The sequence below is a fragment of the Nesoenas mayeri genome (assembly GCF_963082525.1).
Source record: "Nesoenas mayeri genome assembly, chromosome: 3".
Taxonomy (NCBI): Eukaryota; Metazoa; Chordata; class Aves; order Columbiformes; family Columbidae; genus Nesoenas; species Nesoenas mayeri.
This window is the reverse complement of record NC_137544.1, coordinates 51,239,847-51,264,801: the sequence shown is the minus strand read 5'-3', so window position 1 is coordinate 51,264,801 and position 24,955 is coordinate 51,239,847. Positions and strand designations below refer to the sequence as shown.

The 24,955-nt window shown below is 38.9% G+C and overlaps 1 protein-coding gene across 1 annotated transcript in view; it reads right to left on the bottom strand.

Moving 5' to 3' along the window:
• Positions 1 to 2,171: 2,171 nt before the first annotated feature.
• Positions 2,172 to 24,955, bottom strand: part of LOC308038817 (dermatan-sulfate epimerase-like) — a 184,803-nt gene continuing 162,019 nt past the window's right edge. Inside the window, exons 13-17 of the mRNA XM_080341681.1 lie at positions 24,453 to 24,921; positions 12,837 to 13,090; positions 9,120 to 9,359; positions 7,481 to 7,688; positions 2,172 to 5,020 (exon numbers count right to left, since the gene is read on the bottom strand). Coding sequence (XP_080197807.1) covers positions 3,259 to 5,020; positions 7,481 to 7,688; positions 9,120 to 9,359; positions 12,837 to 13,090; positions 24,453 to 24,921 — 2,933 coding nt within the window. The 3' untranslated portion in view covers positions 2,172 to 3,258. The remainder of the gene's footprint in view (positions 5,021 to 7,480; positions 7,689 to 9,119; positions 9,360 to 12,836; positions 13,091 to 24,452; positions 24,922 to 24,955) is intronic.

Sequence of the window (24,955 nt, the reverse complement as noted above, 5' to 3'; positions counted from 1 at the left end):
ATGTTCTCCAGCCCTCCCACCAGCCAGCAGGGCTATCTGGGCTGATCCCTTTTGTCTGCTCTCCCTCACTGCACTTCCTAGCAAAGCAAGGGCAGCTCTGATTTTTCTGTGTATGCTGCCATCTGAGGGCTTGAACTGTTTCTTCATCGTGACACAGACACTTCTACCCAACAGTGTGAGCTGCTGGCTGCTGATGGCATGGAACCATCTGTTCTTCAATTTGTTTCAAAATTCATTAAAAATTATCATATTTGATAGGGAGTAAGAAGAACAAGAAGGATGGAAGCAAGGAATGGAAACAAAACTTACATGACCATTGGAGAGGGACTTTTTAAAGGCTCTGGCCCAGAAAAGAATGAGAAAGTACACAAGATTCTTTTCACATCTGAAATATACTCAGCACAATTATAGCTTAATGACTAGCTGAAGCAAACTTTAGTTTCCCTATCTGAATCAAAGTTACATCTGTGTAATCTAAGTTCAGCGTGGCCAGTAATGACAGTCACATGCAGGCAACTCATAAATTGTTAACAGAAAGGTGTCAGATGCAAACCAAGTACTGGCTGGAGAACCCTTGGATTCCTACCTTATGCTGAAATGTGTCTGGTCTCCCATTCAGGACAGACTGGGACATGTCATTTCCCTTCACTCCATCATCATATGTACACTATTCAACTGAATGCTGGTCTGCTTTAAAAGCTGCTGTAAGACCTGGCTGTGAGCATGGGCAGCTCTTGCAATCACCTCTTTACCTTTGCATTGCTAAAAAGGTGCAGAGAAGTGTACTGTAAATAAGAGCTAATGTACATGACCATACCTTATTTTCTAATCTCTAATTCTGCAGCTTCATTTGACAGTTACACAAATCCCATGCTAGAATTCAGATGCCATACTACAAAGCAGATCAAGAAATCCAAGCTGATTGTTCAAAGCAGTAGAAAATTGACACAGGCTAAACATTCATAGACTTGAAATAAACTTCAATATTTGTATGAACTCCACTGTTGGCATCAGGCTGATAAAGGTGAAAAGCTACCACAGCTCTTCATTTTCTTGAAGGTTCATATGTGCAAGAAGAGGACATGGAGACAGAAGCACAGGTTATTCACTTGTATGGCACAATGACTCCCTGAATTACCCTGGCATAATTTTATGGCACCGGCTACCAGGGGAGGGATGGTCCAGGCCATACAAATAAACTGCAAAAGTACTCGCATCTTGATTTTTCAGCATTTGACAGCCAATAACAGTATCACCTAATATCGAAAAAACTAACTGTGTCTTTCAAACTGAACATAACCCAGCAGTTATTTCTGCCTGTCTTCATGTCATCAGAGTGCAAAGGCAGAAATAGGAGATTTCCAGTGATACAGCCTGTCATACCACCCAGTCATACTTTCAGCAGGCACCACTACTATCATGGAGCTCTGCTGTGTGACACTCTCCAGGCTCAGCTCCCTCCGCCTTAAGCAATTAATTGGGTAATTTGAAATAGGCGTTTAACCACCCTACAAGCCTTTTGCAATTAGGGAAAAGGGAAAGGTATGTCTTGAAGGTGTTTCAAGGTCTTAGGTGGACCAAGTAGCTATCTGAAGGCTCTCTTTCTCCACTGATCCTGATCCTGCATGGATCAGAAACAACTTGGGGTCCTAAACCTTTGCTTGGACTAAATGTACCAAATTTTACCGGATAAATCCAGGAGACTGCAGTAGGGCTTATGTATACAAATACAGCACTCAGAACTCGCTCAGTATCTGGAACCTAGTGAAAATCTGTTCAGTGAAGATTTCTAGACAAGAAAAGCTTGTTACATTTCAACACACAGACCCACAGAAGCCTTAACAGCAGTAATGCAGACAACAGATATCTAAATGGGTGTAAAGAAGAGGAAACAAACGTTTCTGGTTTGAACAAAGTGCTGATGAACAGGATTACTGTAATTATTGTGAAAAATATTTTGATCAAAGAAAAACAGCTTTTCCATAGAGACAATTAAAACGTTTTTATTTAGCAAACGTACTGGAAGAATTGTTTTTCTGTAAAGACATACAGATATGCCTCAATTCCAAAGAGCTTCCATTCTCTCAAATAGCTATGTTTTTTTGAAATCAGTTTAATGAACATAAGGGGACATATATGGAGACGTCAAACTTATTTTTGTCATAAACCACATGATTCCTTTTACCACTAATCCTCAAATAATTGACCCGGGGCCACCAAGAGCTTGCAGAACCCTTGCTGGTGCTTTATAGAGAACAGGCTGTTCACACATGTTTAACTGTCTTCTGTTTCTAGCCATATGAGCAGAAAAAAAACATTAAATACTTCCTTAATAATTGTTTTTCCATACTGGCAATTGCTGAGGTTACCACAGGATCACTTTGGTTTTTTGTTTGTATTTTTACAATTGCATACGGAAGGGCAGTGATCTAGGACATTATTTCCCTACTAAGATGTGCTTCAAACTATAGAAAACTTTTGTGAAACCCTGCCTTGTAAAAATGCGAATAGACCATATAGAATTCATCTTTCTGTCGTCTACACTTGACTGAAAAAGAAAGGATTTTACTTCCTGAGAATAGTGTTCCTTTATATTTTGAGTTAGCCTCTTGTTTGCCTTCTGCTGCTGCCTACTAGGCATTGTCTCTCTCATCTGGCGAGTACTGACATGATTGCTATTTCCCACCGTGCCAGACTGTAAAGCATGAAAGAGACAACATGAGGTAAGGGTCTGCAGTAATTATACAGGAGTGTCCCATGCTGAAGCATTCTTTGGTTTGGCAAAGAGAAATGAAATCTACTGCTAAGGTCTACTTTGCATACTTGTGTTTGAATGTCCTTTTCTTAAGAGAATGTCCAGAGACATCCATAGCAGCCTGAAATGAAAACTCACTAAATGCAAACCCAGTTCTACAGAAACAATAAAGCCCTTAGAAACTAATCTATTAAGAGGCCTCTTCTCACCAAAAAAATAATTACAACTTTACATTACTGAACTCAGATGAACAAAGCATAACACTCTCTCAGATGTGAGGCCCAACTCAAAACACAAAGGAGGAGTACTTATTAAGTACTTAGTTTTCTGAGATATTAATTGCTTGCCCCATTCTTCCATCCCTTCTGATCTGAAACCAATTTTTCCCCAGCTGTTTTTGGAATGTTTCAGAAAAAAAGAAGATAATCTTTGGCCCTATTAGGGTTAATGCTTTTGCATAGACGTATATGACCATAAACTGGTCAACTAGTAGAGGTCTTCTGCTAACATTGTGACTGAGAACAGGAAGAATACAGCCACAATAATATACAGCTGTCTACTAAAAGTATTGCATACAGACATCTTTGGCCATGCAGTCTCTTGGCCTTCTGAAAATATGTGAGCTGCATTGCCAACATGACAAAAAAAATAGCAATGTTGAGAATTAGAAAGAGGCGGGTATAAGAAGCTGATATTGATGGGGCACTACTTCGAGCAGTTGTCACCATCTGTGCCAGCCCTGATCGGCCTTTGATTGACACCCCAGTTTTGTGCTTTACATAAGTGATATCTGCAAAATCCAGAAGATCTTTCATTTCCTCATCTTCATCTACAGGCAGTTCTTTTTGTGCTTGAGTCTGTGCCTTTTGTCGCACTTTTCTCTCATTTACCTCAATTTGTGCAAAAATGTCAGGAACTGCATCGACAAATTTGTAGCCTTTGGCTACCTTTCTGTTTTTCTTTGCTCTGCCATGCTGCTGCTGCTGCCTTTGTGAGATTGCAAATATCCTGTCAATGGCCTCCTCTGTCTGCCTCTTATCTGAAAACCTCAGCAGGCGCTCAGCAGTCTTCCTAAAGCTCGCCGTGTTGCGTACACGAGACAAGATCTGCTTCTCAAGCTGCTGGAAAACAGGCTTGAAATGCTGCAGGTTCCTCTCCACGATCCCTATGTAGTCCTTCACTTCTGGCACTGCAGAGCTCCTAATGGCAGAGGTTCGGTCAAAGACAATTTTCTGGCGGTCTGCAATCACCTGTGCAAAGGCAGAGCGGGACCCATCCTCGACGGGCCACAGGTACACTGCGTAAGCATGCTCGCTGGTGGTAACAAAAACGTCCAGCTGTGGAGAATCTCCGCGGACGGTGAAGCTCTGCACATCAACGGAGGGCCCAATGAAAAGGTAAATGGCCCTTGTGACAGGATGCCGCAAGAGGGTTGTTACATTCACATAGTTTGTTCCATTGTAGGGGTAGCCCCGGGGATACATCCTTGAGGCAATGGTAGCTTTCTCGCTGTGGCCAGTGTCATCCATCCAGTACATCTTATATATCCCATCACGGTGCCTAATAAAGGCCCCGTGGACATCATCAACAACTGTTTCTTCAAAAGGCACATCCACATTGTGGAAGAAACTGGTTGCTGCCTCCAGGGGGCTGTCATCTTCTAGATGGATTTGGTCCACTAGCAAGAGAAGCTGGGGATGGAGAAGCATGAGGTTTCTTTGCAATTTTCTCAGCTTCAGTTTAGGATTGTATGCACCCACTCCTTCTCCCCTGATAAAAACCACTCCGCTTCTCTCCATGGCAGCAACCACTCGGCCCTGACAGTCACCAGCCGAATCATGTTTATATTTAAGCCACTTTGAGGAACAGTCTTCTGTAATCTGCCCTTCCCATGGGGAGAAGCAGCTCTTGGACACGGCAGGGGAAAACATCAACACATTATTAAAAAAGGTATATTTTGGCCCATACAGAGCTTCTGTTATGAAAGGTACGCCGTTGGGAGCAAAAGTAAAGGAGTTCTGGTCTGGGTGTTCATGGCCAGCATTAAAGTTCCTCCACCCCTTGATCCACTCTTTGTACTTGTTCTTATGAACAATATCATATATTGCACGTCCTCCCAGCTTTCCTGACTTGAAGGAAAGGAAAGGCCTGTTGATTTCAGCTGGCAAAGCACTTCCATAGGTTACTACTCCCCAGTCCTCAAAATAATGCAGCTTGGGAACTCCATAGTCAGGTGGAGGTACAGAGCGCAAACTTGCATCATACCTGCCAAAAAGACGAGGAAAATGGGTTTAAAAATCACTTGACTGACTCCATTATCAGCACCTGTACAAAACTCAAAAGCCAATTCAATATTTACATCAAGGAGCAAGCTAAAAATGTAAATCCCACATGTATGCTTCTTGAGTGAACTAATCATACAGTTGAAATTATGTTTAGCATACTAATCCCTATACAAATTTGCTGTGTGCTTTTTACAGATTAACTGCTGAAAGTATCCACTTTACATTTAAAACAAGCAATCTTTCCACAGTCCAAAAATAAGAGTACTACTAATTTCAAACTAGAGACTTTTTGTCTTGTATCACAAAACTACTGACTGCAATGCAAATCTTTAAAAAAGGCACACTACGACCAGGCTATAGACACTGTCTATTTTACACCTATTTATTGACTACTTAACCAAGAGAAGCAGCGTTTCTCTTTCCCTAAAACGGGTGATTAAAGAAGTCTGTAGACTTCAAACAGAATTAGCAATAAACTAAAAATTAAAGAAAAGGCATTTTAAAGGATAATTTTTTATGGTTTATATCACTTAGTGTATGTTAGTTTCCTTCTCCAGCTAGGCTGAAGAAAAATTTTCATGTCTTTCTTGTATAAATTGTAAGATATAAGACATATGGTTTTAAAAGAGTTCTTAATTTCAGAAAAGGTTACAAAGCTTTTAATTTTTGTTTTATTTGATCTTCAGGAATTAAAACAAACAAACAAAACAACCATGGAAAACAAAACCTAACCTTCTGGCATTTACTTTAAGTAAAAAAAAAAAAAAAGAAACCATCATTAAGCCCCATAATGTTTCTGTTTGATGGTTCCTCATCAGATTTATTCTCTACAGCTAACCAAGAGCCTCTGTCAGGCCTTAGACACTCACAGCTCATGTCCTACATATGGACCTTGGGCAATTCGAACCAGTGCCAGGAGTCTGCTCTATATCTGCTCTATATCTATATCTATATATGGTCCCTGATGGAGATTCCCCTACAAGCAGACCTCTTTCCTAAGACTTTAATGCAAATGGATGTCCTCATCATGAGACCAACAGGGAAAAGGCAATTGTCGCAATATTCAGATTTATTTATTTTTTTTTTTAACTAAACTGCTCCTAAAATACTTCTTTCCCTTTGACATTAAAAAGAATTTTGTAAGTGTAAATTTCCAAATTTCCATGGAGACACAGGAAAAAAGAAGGATGGAATGGGGTTATAGAGGAGAGATTCTGTATTTTGCAAATATATTAATAATAAATGTATTTTTGAGAGGCTGAGGGAGCTGGGGTTGTTTAGTCTGGAGAAGAGGAGGCTCAGAGGTGACCTCATCACTCTCTATAACTACCTGAAGGGAAGTTATAGCCAGGTGGGGATTGGTCTCTTCTCCCAGGCAGTCAGCAATAGGACAAGGGGGCATGGGCTTAAACTCTGCCAGGGGAGATTTAGGCTGGATATTAGGAAGAAATTCTTTACAGAGTGAGTGGTCAGGCATTGGAACGGCCTACCCAGGGAGGTGGTGGACTCGCCGTCCCTGGAGGTTTTTAAAGTGAGGTTGGACATGGCACTTAGTGCCATGATGTAGTAAACAGACTAGAGTTGGACCAAGGGTTGGACTCGATGATCTCTGAGGTCTTTTCCAACCCAGTTGATTCTGTGATTCTGTGAAATAATGAGATGAGGATCCTTAGAGCCTAATAAACATGCACTGTAATGTGTATATCATAAATGTGAAAAAATATATATTAAATAAAATCTTTCTTGTAAGAGAGAGAAATAGAGCTACACTAACTCCTTGAAAATGTACTTGTTCTCTCCACAGACTGAGGGAATTTAAATGTTTATCTAAAATCTAAAGCCTCTTAGGTCTTTTCACTCCTTATTTTTGGAAGATTGACATACAAGTTAACAGAGATGTAAATTATAATGAAAATATGGATCTAGTAATCTATCATTATATTTTTTCTAAGCGTATCTTGCAAATTAGTGGGTACAAACAACTAATAGTATTAATAGTCTTACTGCTTACATTACCTTTTAAAAGAAAGTTTGTATGATTACTTATAGCTTTTAAAATAAAACTATGGTTTAAATATTCACCCAATTAATTATTAAAGAACACAACTGGATTAAGAACTATTATAATAGACCAGATAAATCATGGAATGCATGCCGGCAAATTTTCAGTCCTTTTGAAACTGCTTATATTCTATAAAAGCAATAGACAACAGAAAGAAAACACAAGAGCAGATGTAGGGCAAGATGAATTTGTTCCCTGTAGTAACACATACTGTGCATTTATGCTAAATGAAGAAGTTCTTCTGAGCCAAATGACTCTCTGGGTCACACATGCCCAGCCTGATCTCAGCTTCTACAGTACAAATCTAAAGATAACGAATTACCACTAATAGCAAACAGCTGTCATGTTCCTTTTGAGCCCACTCATTCCCTTTCATACCAGAGAAATTCAGTGTGGAGAGTGCACCACCTCTGCCCTTTGGACGGTGTCCCTGGGCCCTCCACCACTCGGTTCCTTCTGATCTGCTCTGCCAACCAGTTCCCACTGCCGTTGCGCATGACAAATTTGTCAAGAAACACCAGCTGGCTCTCCGGCCCGTAGAACCAGTTATAGTTGGAATCCGCAATGGCCACAGTTCTCTGAAACCCTTGGGAAAAAAAGTGTAAAAGAATGTAAGAAAGAACAAATAAATGTACAAGGAAGTGTTTGTAGAGCATGACGGTGAAGCCAAGCGGTACAAACAGACACAAACAGAAAACGCCTTTTCAGATGTTTCTAGGGCTACTTCTAAATGAGCCGTAAACAGGTTACACAGGAGCTGTTTCCTTCTGCTGTAGCTCACTTGAATACTCTCTTTTCTTCTTCAGCTTTGGGCTACAGACAAAGCACTACAAAAAAAGTAAGAAGCAATGTCCCATCCACTTCCTCTCCTCACTCAAATCTGGCAAAGGTAACTTCACAGCTTTCGCCTTTCCTGTGTCAGTCCAGATTCTCCAAAGCAAGAAAACAGACGTGCTCCCAGGAAAAAAGAAATGAGCTTCACCCTGAAACAGCTTGCATGAGTTCACTCTGCTCTTAGGAACCTCTCCCCAGTAGATGCCTGAGGTCTCGCATGGAGTTGGCACAACTCCTCACGTGCCTGTGCTGGCAAGACAAAGCTGTGCTCAGCCCCCACCTACATACACGGCTAGACCTGGGGTTCCTACAGCCAATAACGTTGTAACAGTCTTCTTAACTAGGGATTTGAACAGTATAAGTTCTTAATGAATTCTTCTGAAAGACAGAATGGGTTGGGAATATCTATTAACTTATAACTTCTTTCATGTTTGTACATCTCCATCTTTTAGTCAGAACCAGGACTTCAAATCAGAGATGCTAAAACACACTACAAGGCAGTGGAGAGATCCAGCAAGAGGACATCAATATTAAAGTCTGCAAAACTGACCCATTAGTGATACCAGATATTTCTGTTTAGCTCTCACATTGACAAAAAAAAGAAGGTTCATATTCCCATGGGCTACACAGAGAAACCTATTACTTGACTCAATGACATTTTCCATTAAAAAAATATTTTAATAAAAATGGTATAAAAATCTGTTTCACTGTATTGTGGAAAATTAGTGGTCATGTAAAACTTTTCTACCCTTTACTGATATTTTTACCGTGGCTTCATCATCTGCTACTCCTTTCATCTAATCTTTTAGTGTGATGGTTTTTGGCAAAGGAAAGTATCAAAAGGAATCTCAAAGTATATTATTTTTCAAACAGAAAACCCCAGAAACAGGCCTGTTTCAAACTTTGAAAACTAGAAATCAAATTCTGAAGCATTTGTTTCCCAAATGATGTTTCTATCTTTTCACTGGTTTTAAAAGCCAGAGTTTAATAAGCAGTGATCTTTAATAAGAGGTGATAAATTAGGGTGTCACTGTTTTGATGGATGACGGAAGTAAAATGCAAGAAAAAGGTTATTTAAAAAAATCCATGTACAATGTTATTTTAAAATGACCTACTTCAAGTATGGCATTTACTGCTGCTTCAAGAATTAGAAGATTCACCTTCATCCACCCAAAGAACCTACCTGGCAGGACAGTCCTGTACAGAAATGCAAAGTGCTGCTTGAGCCAGGGGTGGCTGAAGTGATTGATATCAAAGTGCCTTTGGACAAGAAACATGTACTGAAACAGCGATCTGGTCGTGTAGCTGCCATAAGCCACCCCTTCATAGAGGGAGCCATCGGTGACCTCCTGCAGCAGGACTACTGACTTCTCCATGATTGCCAACACTTGCTTGGTCCACAAGTAAGCTTCCTGAAGGTAGCCTGAAAGAAACAATGTGAGATTATGCTTTCCATCTTAAAAGGAGAATTTCCTTAATGCACTTAGGACATGCAAAAAGGGAAGACACACAGCAAGACTATTTACTTTATTGCAAATTAAAGCTGTACGAAAACAAACTTATGGTCCCCACTAGAGGGCTCCAATAATGTAAATATTCTAGACAGTAATTTTTCACTGGTATGACCACCAGTGTGACAAGGAGAACCTCAGGGTTTATAAATACAAAGAAGTTCACATTTGAGCTGCAGTTAGCTAATATTCTACTAATTCATACATGTGTTAAGACATGCTCCATTCTACTTACATTTTCAGTTTGTTTTATAACCTAAAGGATTATCCAAATAGAAGTTATTTTGGAAGAGTTTTGCATGGTTAATTCCAAATGCATATTCCTCAATTCCAGAATAAAATTAATCTTCCAACTGAGTTAACGTTAAGCCTCCTCACATACAAGCCCTAAACAGTTATGTTTCTTTTAAGTAAAAGACTTTCAGAGGTCTTACTACTCTGGTCTGCTCTACAAAAATCAAGAGCTGGGAAGAGGTTGTGAGAAGACTTTCTCATGGCTCATCTACTTTCATGAAGGAACAAGCACAAGCATGAGAGCCTCAGCACTGCATGTGCATATTGCAGAAGTCAGCACATGGACCCCAGCAGAAGGAAGGCTATGTGCCTTATTTTCTCTTGGATTCACTGGCAAGAGAGGTAGGACTAAACAGAGACCAACTGCCTTGCACTTCTATATGGCAACTTAGTGTTTATCCAACTCAAAGAGTCTGAAGATGGATTTAACCAGGCTTATTTCCACCATATAGCAGAGCTCGGCTGGCATGCATTGCACCCCATGACATGGTGAAGCGGTGTCTGCTGAATGAAGCGCACGTGCCAGGCTAAGGGCACATGATCTACATTCAAACCCACTACTGAGATTGTTCCATTTCATTGCCACAATTACTGCATTTATACTCGGCAGAGTGATGAGTAATGCAGACGTCCTACTCGTCAAGGCTGCCAAATCCCGCTCAGTTAACACAGAGAAAAAAAATTGCAATGTCTAAGTTAAACCGACAACCTGAATCTAACATGGTATTTTTATCTGCTGGCTGAGGAGACAACTATGATGGTGAGGGCCTGAGCAATAGAAGTAGGTAGTGCTACTTATTTCCACTTACTATTCTCACAGCTATCTTGACACTACATCATTACTCTGATAGAGTTGACAGCACAGCAGTCTGTCCAAATAAAATTCCAAATGCTTCTAGTGATTTCCCTTGTGCACACAACAGCCACGATATCTAGCTTTTGATTACTCCTCTGGAAAGAATGGTATTTTCCGTGGTTCGGCCCAGTGCATTTACCATTGTAACGCATATATGTTCTGTTTACTCAGTGTATAGCTATGCTATAACCCTATACTTGTAGTATATTACAAGAATAATAATACATTAGAAGCAAAAAAAGTAAGAGACTCAACACACTGTCAGGCTACGCAACAAACCAGAACAAATCTCACCTAAAATAAGCAATACCTATATCAAGTTAGGCCCTACTCAAGTTTCTTTTTTGAATATCTGAATGTTTACTTTACTACAAAGACTTCAATATATGTGTGTGGCTGGAATTCATTTCAATCAGTTTCATTTTTCAGTCCTTTGACAATCTTTACCTGGTTTTAAGCTGGCTATTTAGTCACTACATGCTTCAATAGCTCAATTGTATTTAAAATTATTAGTTGGAATTTAAAACTTTTGGGAGCAAGGTCTATGCTAGGATATACTATGCAATTGCTATGTATCTGATACAGGAAAAATAGTATGCTCACTCCCTTTCTCCCTCTCCCCTCCTTTTTTTTTCTCCTTTAGAAAAATTTTTTCATCTTGGAATAAGAACTTTTTCAAACACTTTTTAAAAATTTATTTTAAACCAACAGAAAAACTCCATTTAAATTTCTATTAAAAAAAAATAAAGTTGCTCTGTATTGAAAACAACTGAATTTTCATTTAGACATATACAGGCTGTTTTGACCCACCAACCTTTGGTGAAAGAAATATTTCCTGACTTTATTTGTGGTGTTACCATTGCCTGACACAGAGCATACTTATGGTCCATACTCTAATGAAAAGCAGAGTCATCTTACAAACTGCCAGCTTTCTGCAGCAATGGAGGCTTGGGGAAGGATGGAGTTATGAGGAATTTAGCAAAACCTAATGAATAAACAGTCTGAGTATTGAGTTTGTGGAAGACAAGATAGGAGGAAAGGGAATGACTTCCACATATACTCTCGATGCTTTTCAGAATATGCGCATCAGTGAATGCGCTTGTTTTGACAAACACTTAACAAAAACATGACCCATCCAAATTCAGTACGTGCCACACTTTTTTGTCACGCTTCTTTGGGCACCTGAAAGCTCCAGTGATGTGCAGATTTGCTATTTCTTGGAAGGGCTGAAGAGCTTGGCAAGGCCATCAGCATTCAGAAACTAGATTTTCCTTGACTTGCCTCAAGTAAGCAGTTCCATTGGGCATCATGTGTTCAAAATACTTCTATCACATATTAAATAATCACTTGATAAAATACTGAGGCATTCTTATAAAAGTAGGAACTGGCTCCATGACTTCCACCTCTCAGCCGAAGTACCATTCTGGTTTAAAGTCAGGATTTCTTATTTGCTCCTTCCCTCTGACACCAAGACTCACATTCTCATTTACACTGTGCATCACTTCGACAGGAGGAGAGGAAATAGCTCCCAGGCAGACCAGCCAAAAACAACAGGTGAGGTTATTCTTCTGGGGACTGGGAAGGACGGGTTTAAGTCTCCACAGCAAAGAGGATGACACCTGGCACAAACACCTCTTGGATGAAGGCTGTGGGGTGCAAAGGCACAGTTCAGAGGGACAAAGGTAAAGCCCTGTTTATCTCCGTAGAAAAGGATGCTGGAAAGAAAGGCCCTGAGCCATGGCCTTTGGGTAGGTACAGTTACACCTTTGCAGCTGTTTCAGGGAGGCAGGACTGAAGTCTTTTGACCAAACTTCAGGCTGTCCTGCTGTCTAGCACTCAGGTCAGAGCACGTGGTGTTTCTGACTGCTGACCTTTTCAATGCACTGTGCAAGGAGACCAAGCTCATCACTCTTTACTGATAACTACCCTGAATGACTGTCTCTAAAGCTGGACTAGGGAGATGATACACAAGAGGATTTCCAATTCTTACAGTGAGGTAAGAATTCCAGGATCAGCTAGATAACTGAATTTACATATATGTGCATACATATTATACCTTGTACATCTGCCCACAGACTTTTGTTCTATTCAGTGAATCACATTTTTCTTAGCGGCGAAAGAGCCAAGGCAATACGGCTGTACTCTCAGAAGCATCTGTATCAGTTCCTGAACTTTCCTGCATAAAAGGCTGACTGAATTGATACACTTCAGAAAAATGTTCTTATGGTTTAGCACATACCTTGATTCATCAGAACCAGGCTTCCAGCCAGCAGGGCTACGCAGTTGGTAGGCTGGTGGTTGTGGAGGTACTGGAAGCCCCATCCACGTCTGTATGATGTTTCGTACATATATCCCGAGGCATTGGCAATTACCTCAAGAAATCTCTCTTGTTGAGTCTTGCTAAGGTAGCTGTACAAGAAGTCATAAGCAGTGGCAAAACCGACTAAGGAGTGAGCAAGAGGGACCTCATCCCATGGAGCATCCTTCACTAGCCTGTCAATAAAGAAAGATATGAATTAATTGAGTTTCACCTACTTATTTTTCTCCATTGACATATCGTGATGTGTGTATGACTTAATCTCTCTGAAGTTAGGCAATTCATGTTGCATTTTAACACAGCAGTAAGCTACTTACCAAGGCATTGAGGCCACTGCTTTTTTTCCTAAGTATGCACAACATCAAGTTTCAAAGCTCATTAATTTTATTAAAAAGATTAAGTCATTAAATATGAAAACAGTGTCCGCAATATTCTGGGCTTTGCTAGAAGAAACAGATATGCAGAATATGGATTGCATAGAAATGGAATTTATTTATCTGAAGCAAGATTCATAGCATTTTTGTGAGAAAGTAATATCCCATAGTTTATACTCATCCAAAAATCTGTAACAATCATTTTCTTTTCTTTTCCAAGGAAGCCAAATGTTGATAAATTCCTGAATGGTGACTACGGGACTGACATCTTTAAAGCAACTGTAATAAAATAACTCACAATGCTGTTTCTCCATTTCACATACATATTCAATGCTAGAAGTAGAGATGATGAAATTTACTTTCATAACTACAGTTCAAATTAACATATCTAAGAACATTAAAAAACAGTGTCACTACTCAAAATTATTTTCTAGAAAATACCTGCTTGTAGCAAATGATTATCTTGAACTTAGGAAAACAGTAAATTTGTACCAAGAAAATTCATAATGTAGGTGGAGGTAGTACAAAAAAATATTTATCTTAAATCAAGCATATATTGGCTACTAGAGACTTTATTTTTGCAGTACTGACAGTAGTTTCAGGCCACAGTTCTAAAAAAAACCCATGAAGGAATACATAGTGAAAATAAAATCACTGATAAACTGAACAGTTATCAGTTGCTTTCATGTTTCATTTACTTTGCAATATACTTTTTGTTACAGAAATGAATTTTAAGTTGTTAAGATGAGACAGTGTCCTACTGTAATCAGTGGAAATTGTGTTGCATCTTTGAATATGACACCTTCCAGCTTCAACTATTCTATGATTCTACAAATATGATTTAATCTTAATTGGTATAAGCAGCAGTGTGAACAATCAGATGAGGAAAAATACCAAAAGAGCAAGATTTTAAAAAACTTCCTCGTTCTGCTCTAAGAGCATAATGTATTGGCATTCAAAATACATGAATGAACCATATAAAATTATGATGATCAACCTAGGACACTGTAACTGGTAAAATGCAACATGTACAAGTGAGGAAAATGACCTTTAATTTTTACTTCAGTACATCCAACAGCACTGGAAGAACTCACACAAACTTCGCCTTTTCACACCTGTAGGTAAAGCCTTTGTAGGCTTTCTGATTAGACAAATTTCCAACAGTTTTAAATATTTGTCTACTCTCAGCTTCAGTCCCATCTTCCGCTGAGTGAAGTTATACATTCATTTTTAGCTTTTTACAATGAAATCTCTCTCATACAGATTTTTAATTAAATACATGAATGCATTCAGCATTTACTTGAGCAGCAGGATTTGTCCTTTTTTTCTGAACCAGAGTTTTTATTGGACTGGATTCTTTTGTGCAACAATTTTGTTTCTTAGTTAACAGACAGGCATTGACAGAAAATGGTTCTGAACAATATTAAAACAGACAGCTAAAAGTGTCAAAGCATCAGGAAATAACAAATAACTGTCAAAGCATCAAGAAAAAAGTTCTAGAAATTTACTACTCATCTTCTCCGCATTCACAAGCTTCCACATACCATTTTTTTCATTGTCAATGCTGGGAACTTCTCTGACATTCTGTTCCTTGTTCAAATTCTAAACTTACCAGTGAAGGCTTCCAGCCAAATATAATAAAATTATTTATGCTTTTACTTAATCATTGTGCAAAAAATAACAAATCTGTGAGCCAAAATATTTACATACTTTTCCTAAATGCTTGTTCTTTCCATATTTTCAGATAAACTGGAGTAAAACACAGCTGAACTGGGCAGTAACTCTTCCTAGTCTCCAGATATATTTATACTGTGTCACTGATGCAGAAAAATTGAAAATCTGACTTAAATTATTAGTTTAAATTAGTTAAATGATTAATCTGAATTCCTTTCTGCTTTTTCATCTTTGCTTATGATTTAAAAAGCTTTTAAACTGTTGTTAGTCATATACATAAAATTCAAATTGCATTCTACACTGGTTATACGGAACACGCTGGCACTATAACTGCTGTCAGAAATCCTTTGACACATGAACATACCTTTGACCAGCTATATCATGTATCTTAATTTCAAAAGTATTTTTAGTTCTGCTTTTCACTAAACCTTTGCACATTCAAAAATCAGAGTTCAAATGGGTAAAGGAAGTATCACTTTAAAGACCTCTGCCTGGTACAATTAAAAAGTGATTGAGGCTAAGCTACATATTAAGGGGGAAAAGAAGAACAATGAAAGAATCTGAGTTAACTTAAAACATTTAATTCAAAGTACAGTACCCTTCTAAACATGTACAAATTGCTAATTAGAATGCACCTAAAGCTATTTAATGATCTTAACCTGACTTCATCTTAAATGAGATTTGACAGTGGAACAGATTTACTGTAACTTTCATTGTTAAGATGTATACTAACTTTATGGTTGGTTTTGAATGCAATACTGCATCGAATTCTATAGTATAAGAGTGTTTATTAGTCTCTGTGGCACCACTCCTGACAAAATAGAAAGCACTTTTCTACACAGGAAGCACTAAATCAATCAGTTACAACTGCATTTATGTTGTTGACTTCTTGAGAAAAAAACCCAAACTTTTGGTGTAAAAAACCTTATGTCAGGCATCCCAAGCCTAAATACTGGCACGGTTACGCACCTCAGGTTAGACAAAGTAATTTTGTCATAACTTTCCTCAAACTGCAGCTCTGTATATTGTCTTGTATGGAATTTAACAGAGGAGATGCGCACAAGTAATACACAAAATTACAGATGATTATTTAAAGACCTTCATTTTCTAAACATACTAAACGACAGCCAACATCTGTTCTTCAAGCGATAACTCTTTCGCTGATATGAATCAGTGCACCTCCATTAACTGAATTTCAATGGAATAAACAATGTACACCAAACAATGTTGAACATGATTCACAAGAAGAATGGCCAAGTAGCACACATTAAATGCTTTTTGTATCTGAATTATGCTCTCATTTTTCAAATTGCTCTCCGGTGTCAGAATTGGTAAATAGCCTGTCTGATAAACCGTGGGAAAGCATGGTACCATAGGCCTGCATTGAATACATTATATGAAGAAAGAGTTTTCAGGAATATTGCTTAACTACTCTGCTCTGAAATATTTTTTTAAAAAAAAAAGCTTTATTCAAAGATAGATAGAAAGATGCCAATGCTTTGCACTGGAAAGCAGCTATTTTCTAAGCCTCTCACAAGTAAAACTTTACATCAGATAGTATGAACCTCATCTTACAAATTAACTGCATCTGAAGACAGAAAATAACCTTTACCTCAATGGTATATTAGCTGCTTTGGTCTTTTAGAGGTATTACATGTTAATAAAATGAATCTAAAGTAAATAAAAATGTCTATAATGGATTCTCTAGTATAGAGTAACTATTACACTTAGTTGCAAACATAAGCACTTCCAGCAAAAGCAACTATCCAAAAAATTCTAAAACATGTTAAAAAAAACGCTAAATCATAAAGGCATCCCTATGGAGGGTACAAAAAATAGATTTTTTACACTTATATACCTATACCTGTATTTGGAAGAGGTGCCTATCTGGAAACTTGAGAAGGTTTATAAGAGAGTAAAAAGTGTTCAATGGGTTTGCTGCCTAACGATCAAACTCCATAAACATCCAAAGCCATATGCATTGTTCTGCACAAAGAACTACTGTCTGGACAAATTTTGTGAATGACACAGGACAAATAGATGCCTGGGGTGTTCTTTTAATTTCTTTTCATCTATGTCATATAAAATATTTTTGTTACTTTGTTTTAAACATTGAGAATTTGATATAAATCCTCTGTGAAAAAACTGCAGAAATAAAGAGATCATGGATAAGACTGGTATTATGGGTAAGTCATATGGTTTTCCTACATGTGTTGAGAATTTTAGCATGGTGCAATGTGGTCATCTGTTTTAGATTTGCCATCTTCTACAATGAGCAATGAATCTGAAGGTGGGGGTTAAAGACCCAGTTCTTCAGTCATCAATTTACGTTGTCTAGAACCATCTCTCATATACTGTATTGTCAAAGTCTGAGAGTACACATACCACCTTCACTAAATGTGGTTCCATGCTCTAGTTAAGTATAGAAATTGTATAAAATTTTGGATGGGAAATAAAAAGCAATATCCTGTCCTCTTGAAACAAAAACAAAAACAACAATTGTGGTAAGATTACCACTACCTCTGCATTTCTTAAGAACATTCCTAATGCTAATATTGTCTCTTCTCTCAGTAAAAATGGGTTTCTGTATTTCCCCTCAATTCTCTCTACTAATAATTGCTTTCTTACTGAAACTAGAAGTATTAGCATTTCTCGTAAGAAATACAAGCCAAGAGGGAAAAAACACTGTCTACCCAGTTCATGCTAGGATTTCAATCAAACTCCTCTGCTTAAGGGAATTCCCAGATCATAGCCTATGGGATGTTTAGAATCACCTTTCCTTCACTTTGCATACAGTTCTTAAAAACAAATTAAAATAAATAGGGAATAACACTCTCTAACTTGAGAAACTGAATACCCTTCCAGGCAGTGTGAGATCTGATTTTTAGCCTCCATGTCAACAAGTAATATGGCATCACTGCGTGCAAACTGAAGCATTAAGCACATCCTGACACATACATTACACAAGTAATCCACATCCTGAAGTTTAATGCTCCGAACTTTCCCATGACAAATAACTTTACTGCAGAATAACTCTTGGAGGTTGAGGGCAGATTAAGCTAATGATTGAGTGAAGTCTCAGTACGGAATCTCTCACTGTCACTAGGTGGATGCAAAGGAAACGAGTAAACGAGTTTGGGTACTTTTCAGGTGAAAATTAGTTCAAGGACAGCCCTTTAGTGCATTTCAATGCAATCCACCTTAGGCATAGTAGCTAGCTAACAGCATGTTTGAGCTTAATGCATGCTCAATGTCAAGTGTGGATGCAAATGTGGCATGTAATAGGGCCAACTGACCTCATCCTGAATCGATTGCGTAATTGTAGAGTCTTGCCAATGCCAATACCAACGCACCGGCACTCCACAGACCCTTGATATTGTTCTGACCCACTTCTGGGGGAAGGAGCTTTAAACCTCCCATCAGGCAAAGGAGAGAAATATTATTTCATGGCCAGAGGAAGTATACATACCAAGAGGGAGTATACTTACCAAGGGGAATGAGACCACCAACATTTGTTTTATAAACTAGACTCAATTTCTAGTATTTTTCTTACAAAGCCTCCAAAACAAAATATTTTCTTGTGCTCCAATGGAATATCTTCCAATTTTTGTTTTGGAGAGAAAAAAGAAAAATCCTTGAAAAAAAATCTGTTTCACCCAAAACAATCTCTCGACTTTCACTCTCCCGACATTTTTCTGGTTTGCTGCCAAAACAAAACCCCCATTATCTGCACAACCTAAGTGCTCAGTCATTTGCAACAACAAAAAGATCCTTGAAAAATTGATGATTTATATTTCTGATGTCTAATGTAAAATATGACAAGTTTGCCTTTATCTCTTTGCCAGTTGTGTTTCAGCAGCAGCCACTCCGACATGCTCATATTCATTGCAGCTCAGTTCACAAGAAGACAGGCAAAGTAGAGATTGAAAATAAAGGACTACATTAATTTCATTATGGGGAAAAAAACAAAGTAAAGCAAACAAACCCAACATACAGACAACATTTTTCAGAAGCTTTAAGAGCTTACAATGAAAGTAGGGTGGGTGTTGAGGAAACAAACAAAAATTTATTCCTTTGGAAACCTTCATCTGTTTTCTATCCTCTTTCTGTCTGTTTCCCCATAGGTCTATACCCATCATTCTGCCACTTCTAAAGCTTCTTTCAGAGTCTCTTCTCTCATTTTTGTTCACAAGAGAGCCCTTTCCACGCTGGGCTTGCTCTTAGTATCAATCATGATCCTTCTGTGTTGACAGATTAACAAACAAGAACCAAGTCTGGTTTAGTAGTTCTTAGTGGCATATAAAGCAGGCACAGAAATTTAGTTATGTTATTATTTCAACAGATTACCTCTAGCTCTTGTTGTAGCAAATTTTTATACGAGGCAAGACACAAAGTGAGCTCCCTGTAGCTATCACAGAACTTCAGCACCAATTTATCTCCTAGAGATCCTATGAATTAAAAAGAAGGTATAAAAGAAACTCTTAAAAATCCACCTGGCCCTTTAATTTCACAGTCATGCACAATTTCTATTTTTAAATGCTACATATGAAAAAGATAAAAACAGCATGAGGGATTGATATTCCACTTACTAACATAATATATATTCCAGATACCAAATTCATCCTCCTACTCTTCCTTTTTCTTCCTCCCTGTAGGAGACAATCTCAGCACCCCCCCAGCTTCTTTTATAATAACCAATATGCTGCAGTCTTATAAAACTCTCCTAAGTTTTCTCTGAATGTGACTGCTGTTTGATTATTGGGAGTCAAAGAGCTGTTCTAAATTTGTCGTGTCAGCACAGAGACTCATTTTATTTCAACTCAGCATGTGTGAATTTATTTTAGTTATACATTTATCTACACATTTCGTTGTTTATATTTATATATTCTTACTTCGTAATTTATATTATTCAACACTGAGCACTATCCAGAAGCTAACAGCAACAGCCCGATAGCATGATCCAAACAGGAGCTAACAAAAAGCTTGCTAATTAATAAGAAATAGCAGAAGGGTCACAGATCTCTTATGCTGAAGCCTCCCATTAGCCTCTTCTTACTCACTGCTACTACTTTGAAATGTTTGCATATGCTCAACAGTAATTATCTCCCCTATGAAACCCAGGGAGCCAGACTTACTGTCAAATCCCACACCTTACTGCACATTGCTAACATACTTGTCTTTAAAAAACATGTGTCAACTATGTGGGAAAAAAAAAAAAAAAAGGTACAGAAAACCCTTGTTTGGCATTTGCGAACTGGGACACCTCTCCCACTGTAAGAAGCCTGCAGAATTTGTGAACTTCTAAGGCATTTGTTTATAAGGTGAGATTAGTAAAGAAGACAGTTTTTCACTGCTTTGTCCAAAATACAGAATTTGACTGGACTCTTATTTCTGCACAATGTGTGACTCCAATTACATCACTCCGCTTGGTGCGGGAGCAGGCTGAGGCAGCATATGGAAAGAATCACGAGTACAGATCCCCTCGGCCAAAAACGCACTTCTGGTGGGGAGTGCTCTAGGGGCCAGCCAGAGATAACGTGCCAGAAAACTCATCTATATCCCCTGTTCCCTGTAAAATAAGATAATAGTGGCTTGAATATAAGGACAAACTTTACCTAAGATTTTAGACAGCATCTAGATATCAAATCCCAGGAAAAACAAGTCAGTTATTTAACACCAGCTTTTAATTTTTAAAGGCAAAACCATTAAAGTTCCTCTATTTTTACTGAAATATTATTGCAGTAGGTTTTCCTGCTCTTGCTAGTCTCCAAAACATCATCTGTTCCCATATTCCCATATGATTTTGAGTGATTGTTATAGTTAGCTATTAGCCATTGCCCCTTTGTTTATTTTAAAATGTAAACCTACTCCAGGATGTAGCAATTACGGATGCTCTGTTAGGAGCAGCATGCCTATCAGCATCGGTTGTTATGACAAACAGCTCAAGCTCTGTTAAGCTACATGAATGGGAATGCAATTAAGGGTGTACTTTATTATGTGACATAAAATGACTGCTATAATTGATGAGAAAAGACAAAAGTGCTTAATTACATGCCCCTTCCATGCACCTATCAGTTATCAGTAGACTTTCCTCATAATTGTATCCTGAGATTTTAAACCATAGTTGGACTATCAAGGATTTTCATAAATGTAAACATGAAATGTAAAATGTCAGACTCCTTAATATCCTGACATACTAGGACAAATAACCAGTGACATGTTAAACTACTTATTCTATGCAACTACTCCACACACTACTAAAATAAACTTTTGTTTTCTGGAAAGGCTTAGATTTTGTTTAATAGATCTGCAAAAATTAGAGGAAACACGTCCAACTGTTTGTTTGTTTGTTTGTTTATTTTTATTCTAGAATTATTTTAGAGTCAATGCCATGCCAGCACATCAAACAAAATCCAGATTAGACTGTTGAAAGAATGAAGCTGAAGACAAGGAATCTATGTGATTGCCAGATTTAACTTTCCAATGCAGGTTGATGAATCCCTCAGTGACAAAATGTCGTTTTTTTCAGGCAATTTACATGGCAGTATAGGCACCTACATCATAGAGGAAGTCTAGGGAGAGAAAAGTTCCTCTGTTTTACTTTTCTTACTGACACTTCTCTGGACAAGCCCTCTTTCCTAAAGGTGTTTTGCAGATGAGTATCCTAATATTCAGGGTTCCTAATTTGGGCAACATCAAAACTGCTCCTTCTTTCCACCCTCCTGATCAGAACATGTGTACCCTCAAATTATTTAGTAAAGGTAACATTTGTAATTTATTATCCAGAATGATATTTTCCCCAAAGTCCAAGGTAAACTAAACAAGCCTAAACAGACCGAATAACATTTTTTTTTATATTTCTGTTACTACGATTTTGCCAGAACAGTTAACGTAGTCTTAAGCAGTGCTTTACATGCCATAACATCTAAATTGCCTACTAGTAGTGCTCAGGCCACAACTCCCCTATTTGCCATGTTTGTTCTCCAAGTCTTATCCTAAGCGTAACATGTTTTGCTAGTACTTTTTAGTTGAATTTAGTTGAAAAGATTAGATTTACGCAATCTATCTGTTCACTCCTTCAGCTTTTGAACCTGCTGACCTATTTGAGCAAAGCCAGGCAGAGCAGTACGTGCCTCAGAGATATTATATTCCTACACTTTTCCTGAAAACCACAGTTGGACAAGGGAGAGGGATCTATATTACTAACATCACTCATGGAGCTATAGTGTGAACTCCATGTTGACAGCATTCAGCCATAAGTTCCCAGGGGAAACAAAAATGGAAACCAGGTCCATGTTTCTGTCATAGCATCTGAAGAGACAGAGTTGGAGCTTATACAGCCCTGTCACCTCTTTTTTTTTCCTTCTGTACCTCCGCTCCTAGGTGCACTACATCCACTTCTTTTGCAAAGCAGAGAACCTCGATTAAACCTTGATTGTTTGTTGACCAACATGTCTACATCAGAAGGGAAAGACAGGGAAAGCACGGCTTCTCTTTCATCAAGGTAATGCAAGATACTTCCTTAAGAAAAACAGTAGCCTTGGGGAGGTAAATATTATCTAAGTCAAAGGGAAAGAAGGTATCTGCTCAGTTCTGATTGGTATCTGGTCAGCTAGGACAAAAGAAAGCATTACGGTAAGGGACAGAGGAACCACAGTAAAAGCAGGGCAGGAATCACTGGACAGAAGGAACTGAAATGAGGTTGTTGAGACAGTGAGTGAGATGTAGGAAACTGACAAAACAAGACACAAGTTCCACTACTCTAAGTATTACTTCCTCCTCTTTCTTATTCTATTAAATCAGATGGCCATGTAGCTATGTGTTTACACTGCTCAAAGCAAGTTAAGAAAGAATATGAACAATGGAAATAAGGAGGAAGATGTTGACTTTGGAGCAGTCCATAGGTCCTGTTAAAGATGGTTATACATTCTTGGATTCACCTCTGTACAGCTGTGCCCCTCTGCTGGTGTGCCAGAAGAAACACAGACTGCCTCTAGAGGTAAGTAAGACTGAAGCTTTGCATTGCTATACTTCAGTGGAAGGTTTTGGAAATTATCACCATCTTGTTGTGCCAGTACTTCTCTTCACAACTCCCATGTGTTGTCTCTTCCGTGACATGCATGCAACTTAAGCTCAGTACATCCTTCCTCTCTCCTACTTCTCCTACTTCTTTTTTTCTAGTTCCTGTATTTCTATGGCACTTACCACTTTAACACTTGGTACAGGGCAACCACAACACTCTGATGCCTTTTAAATCATACCCATCACGAGGATATGAATGTCAACATATGTGAGCTCGAATCCAGCATAATTCCAATTACTGTGCATGGATGGATGCCATTTATAGGATGCCACTAGTTGGTCTCAACCCAAAAAAGGTAGAGAATAATAGTTTGAGCAATGAATACTCCTTGAACACCTAATGCATCCTCCTGTACTGACTAGAAAAATCTGTCTCAGACTCCTGCTGAGCTGCTGTCATCATGGAGCTGCTGCCACAGAGGGGAACGGTGCCCCATCGCAGCTCCAGTTCGCTGCCCTGGGCAGAAGCCATTGTTCTGGCAAAGGCCACATTTCCATCCTTTGACCTCTTCACAGAGGCAGCAACCCAGGGGCACAGTCTGCAAGGTGCACGGAGAGGCAACTGCTGCAGGTGGGTATGGAAATGTGTCTGTCTGAGAAAAAAAAAAAGGGAGGTAACTTGCTAGTGGGTATGAAAAAAGGAAGGTAAGGAGAGAGAACTTGGGGTCCCAATTGCTAGACTCACTGGTACAGTGAAAACATTGACTTCTGCCCCATCGAAAGAGTGTGGCACAGTGAGGACAGAGTAACCTGTGGATGACAACTCACATCCAGGTGAAGTTAATCTGGGACGTGGTCATCAACATGCTAGTTATTCAGGCAGTTCCAGTAATCAGATGAACAACTATACTTGTCGTGTCCTAGTATGTCTTAGGGAGAGGCCCAAGAAATGTACAGCAAAGTAGAGCTGCAGCTCTGAATGGAAGCTCAGATAGATGTTAGAGCAGACTGCAGAAACTCAGTCTTAGTTTTATCTACATCTAGTTATACATTTTTCATAGGTTCCCCTTTCCTGAAGTCTTCCTAAGGAAGAATCACCCAAACTAAAAGCACAAATCTGGAAAAAGGGAGATAAAAAAAGTAACACTTTTAATGCTTCTTTCCATGAATCATATTTAAAACCTGGCTTCTGATTGGCGGTAGAGCAGTGAGGATGGTACACAAAGGGTCATGCTCCTTCTTTCAGCATTAATTTGCAACATGGTATATCCAGTGAAGGTGAAAAGCTGTGTGGCACCACTGCTGGTCCAGATGAGGGTAAATGCATTCAGCAAGTTAGTCACTGTTAAAGTGAATGTTAGCACAATTAAAATAATTTAGGTAATTCACTCATCCACTCACTTCCCCAACTGCAAGCAGTTTATACAGTAAGAACAACTTAAAAAAAAAAGAAAGGACAAAAATCTACCAACTAGGCTGAGCCGCCATCCTCTCCATGTAATCCTTGGCCATGTTGATGGCCTCGATGTTTTCAGGGTAGAGCACACAGAACATTGCCAGGGCCCCGAGGTTGTTGCCATAAATTTCATTCCACCGAGCACTGAACTCCTTTGGGTCCCAGGGAGGAAGGTACTCCAGAGGATTCGACAGCATTGTTTGCACGGCCTCGATCAGACGAGCTGCAATGTGCTGGTGTGTGGTGGTGGCCTGGCGACGCAGAACCTCCATGTCCCCTTTGGAAAAGTAGAGCATGGGGTAGCTGTCGTAGTTGGCATTGACAAAAGGCACCATCGCGTCCAGGTCTCCCCTGGCGCCGTAGACAAAGGCAAAGCAAATCACGTGTATGAAAAACACACTTGGGGCTCCCCGTGTGTGAGTCCTCATTGTGGCATCAGATCTCCAAGTTTCAATGGCAGCCGAACCATCTTTGAAATATCCTACGGCAGATGGGCGTGAAAGAGAGAGTTAGAA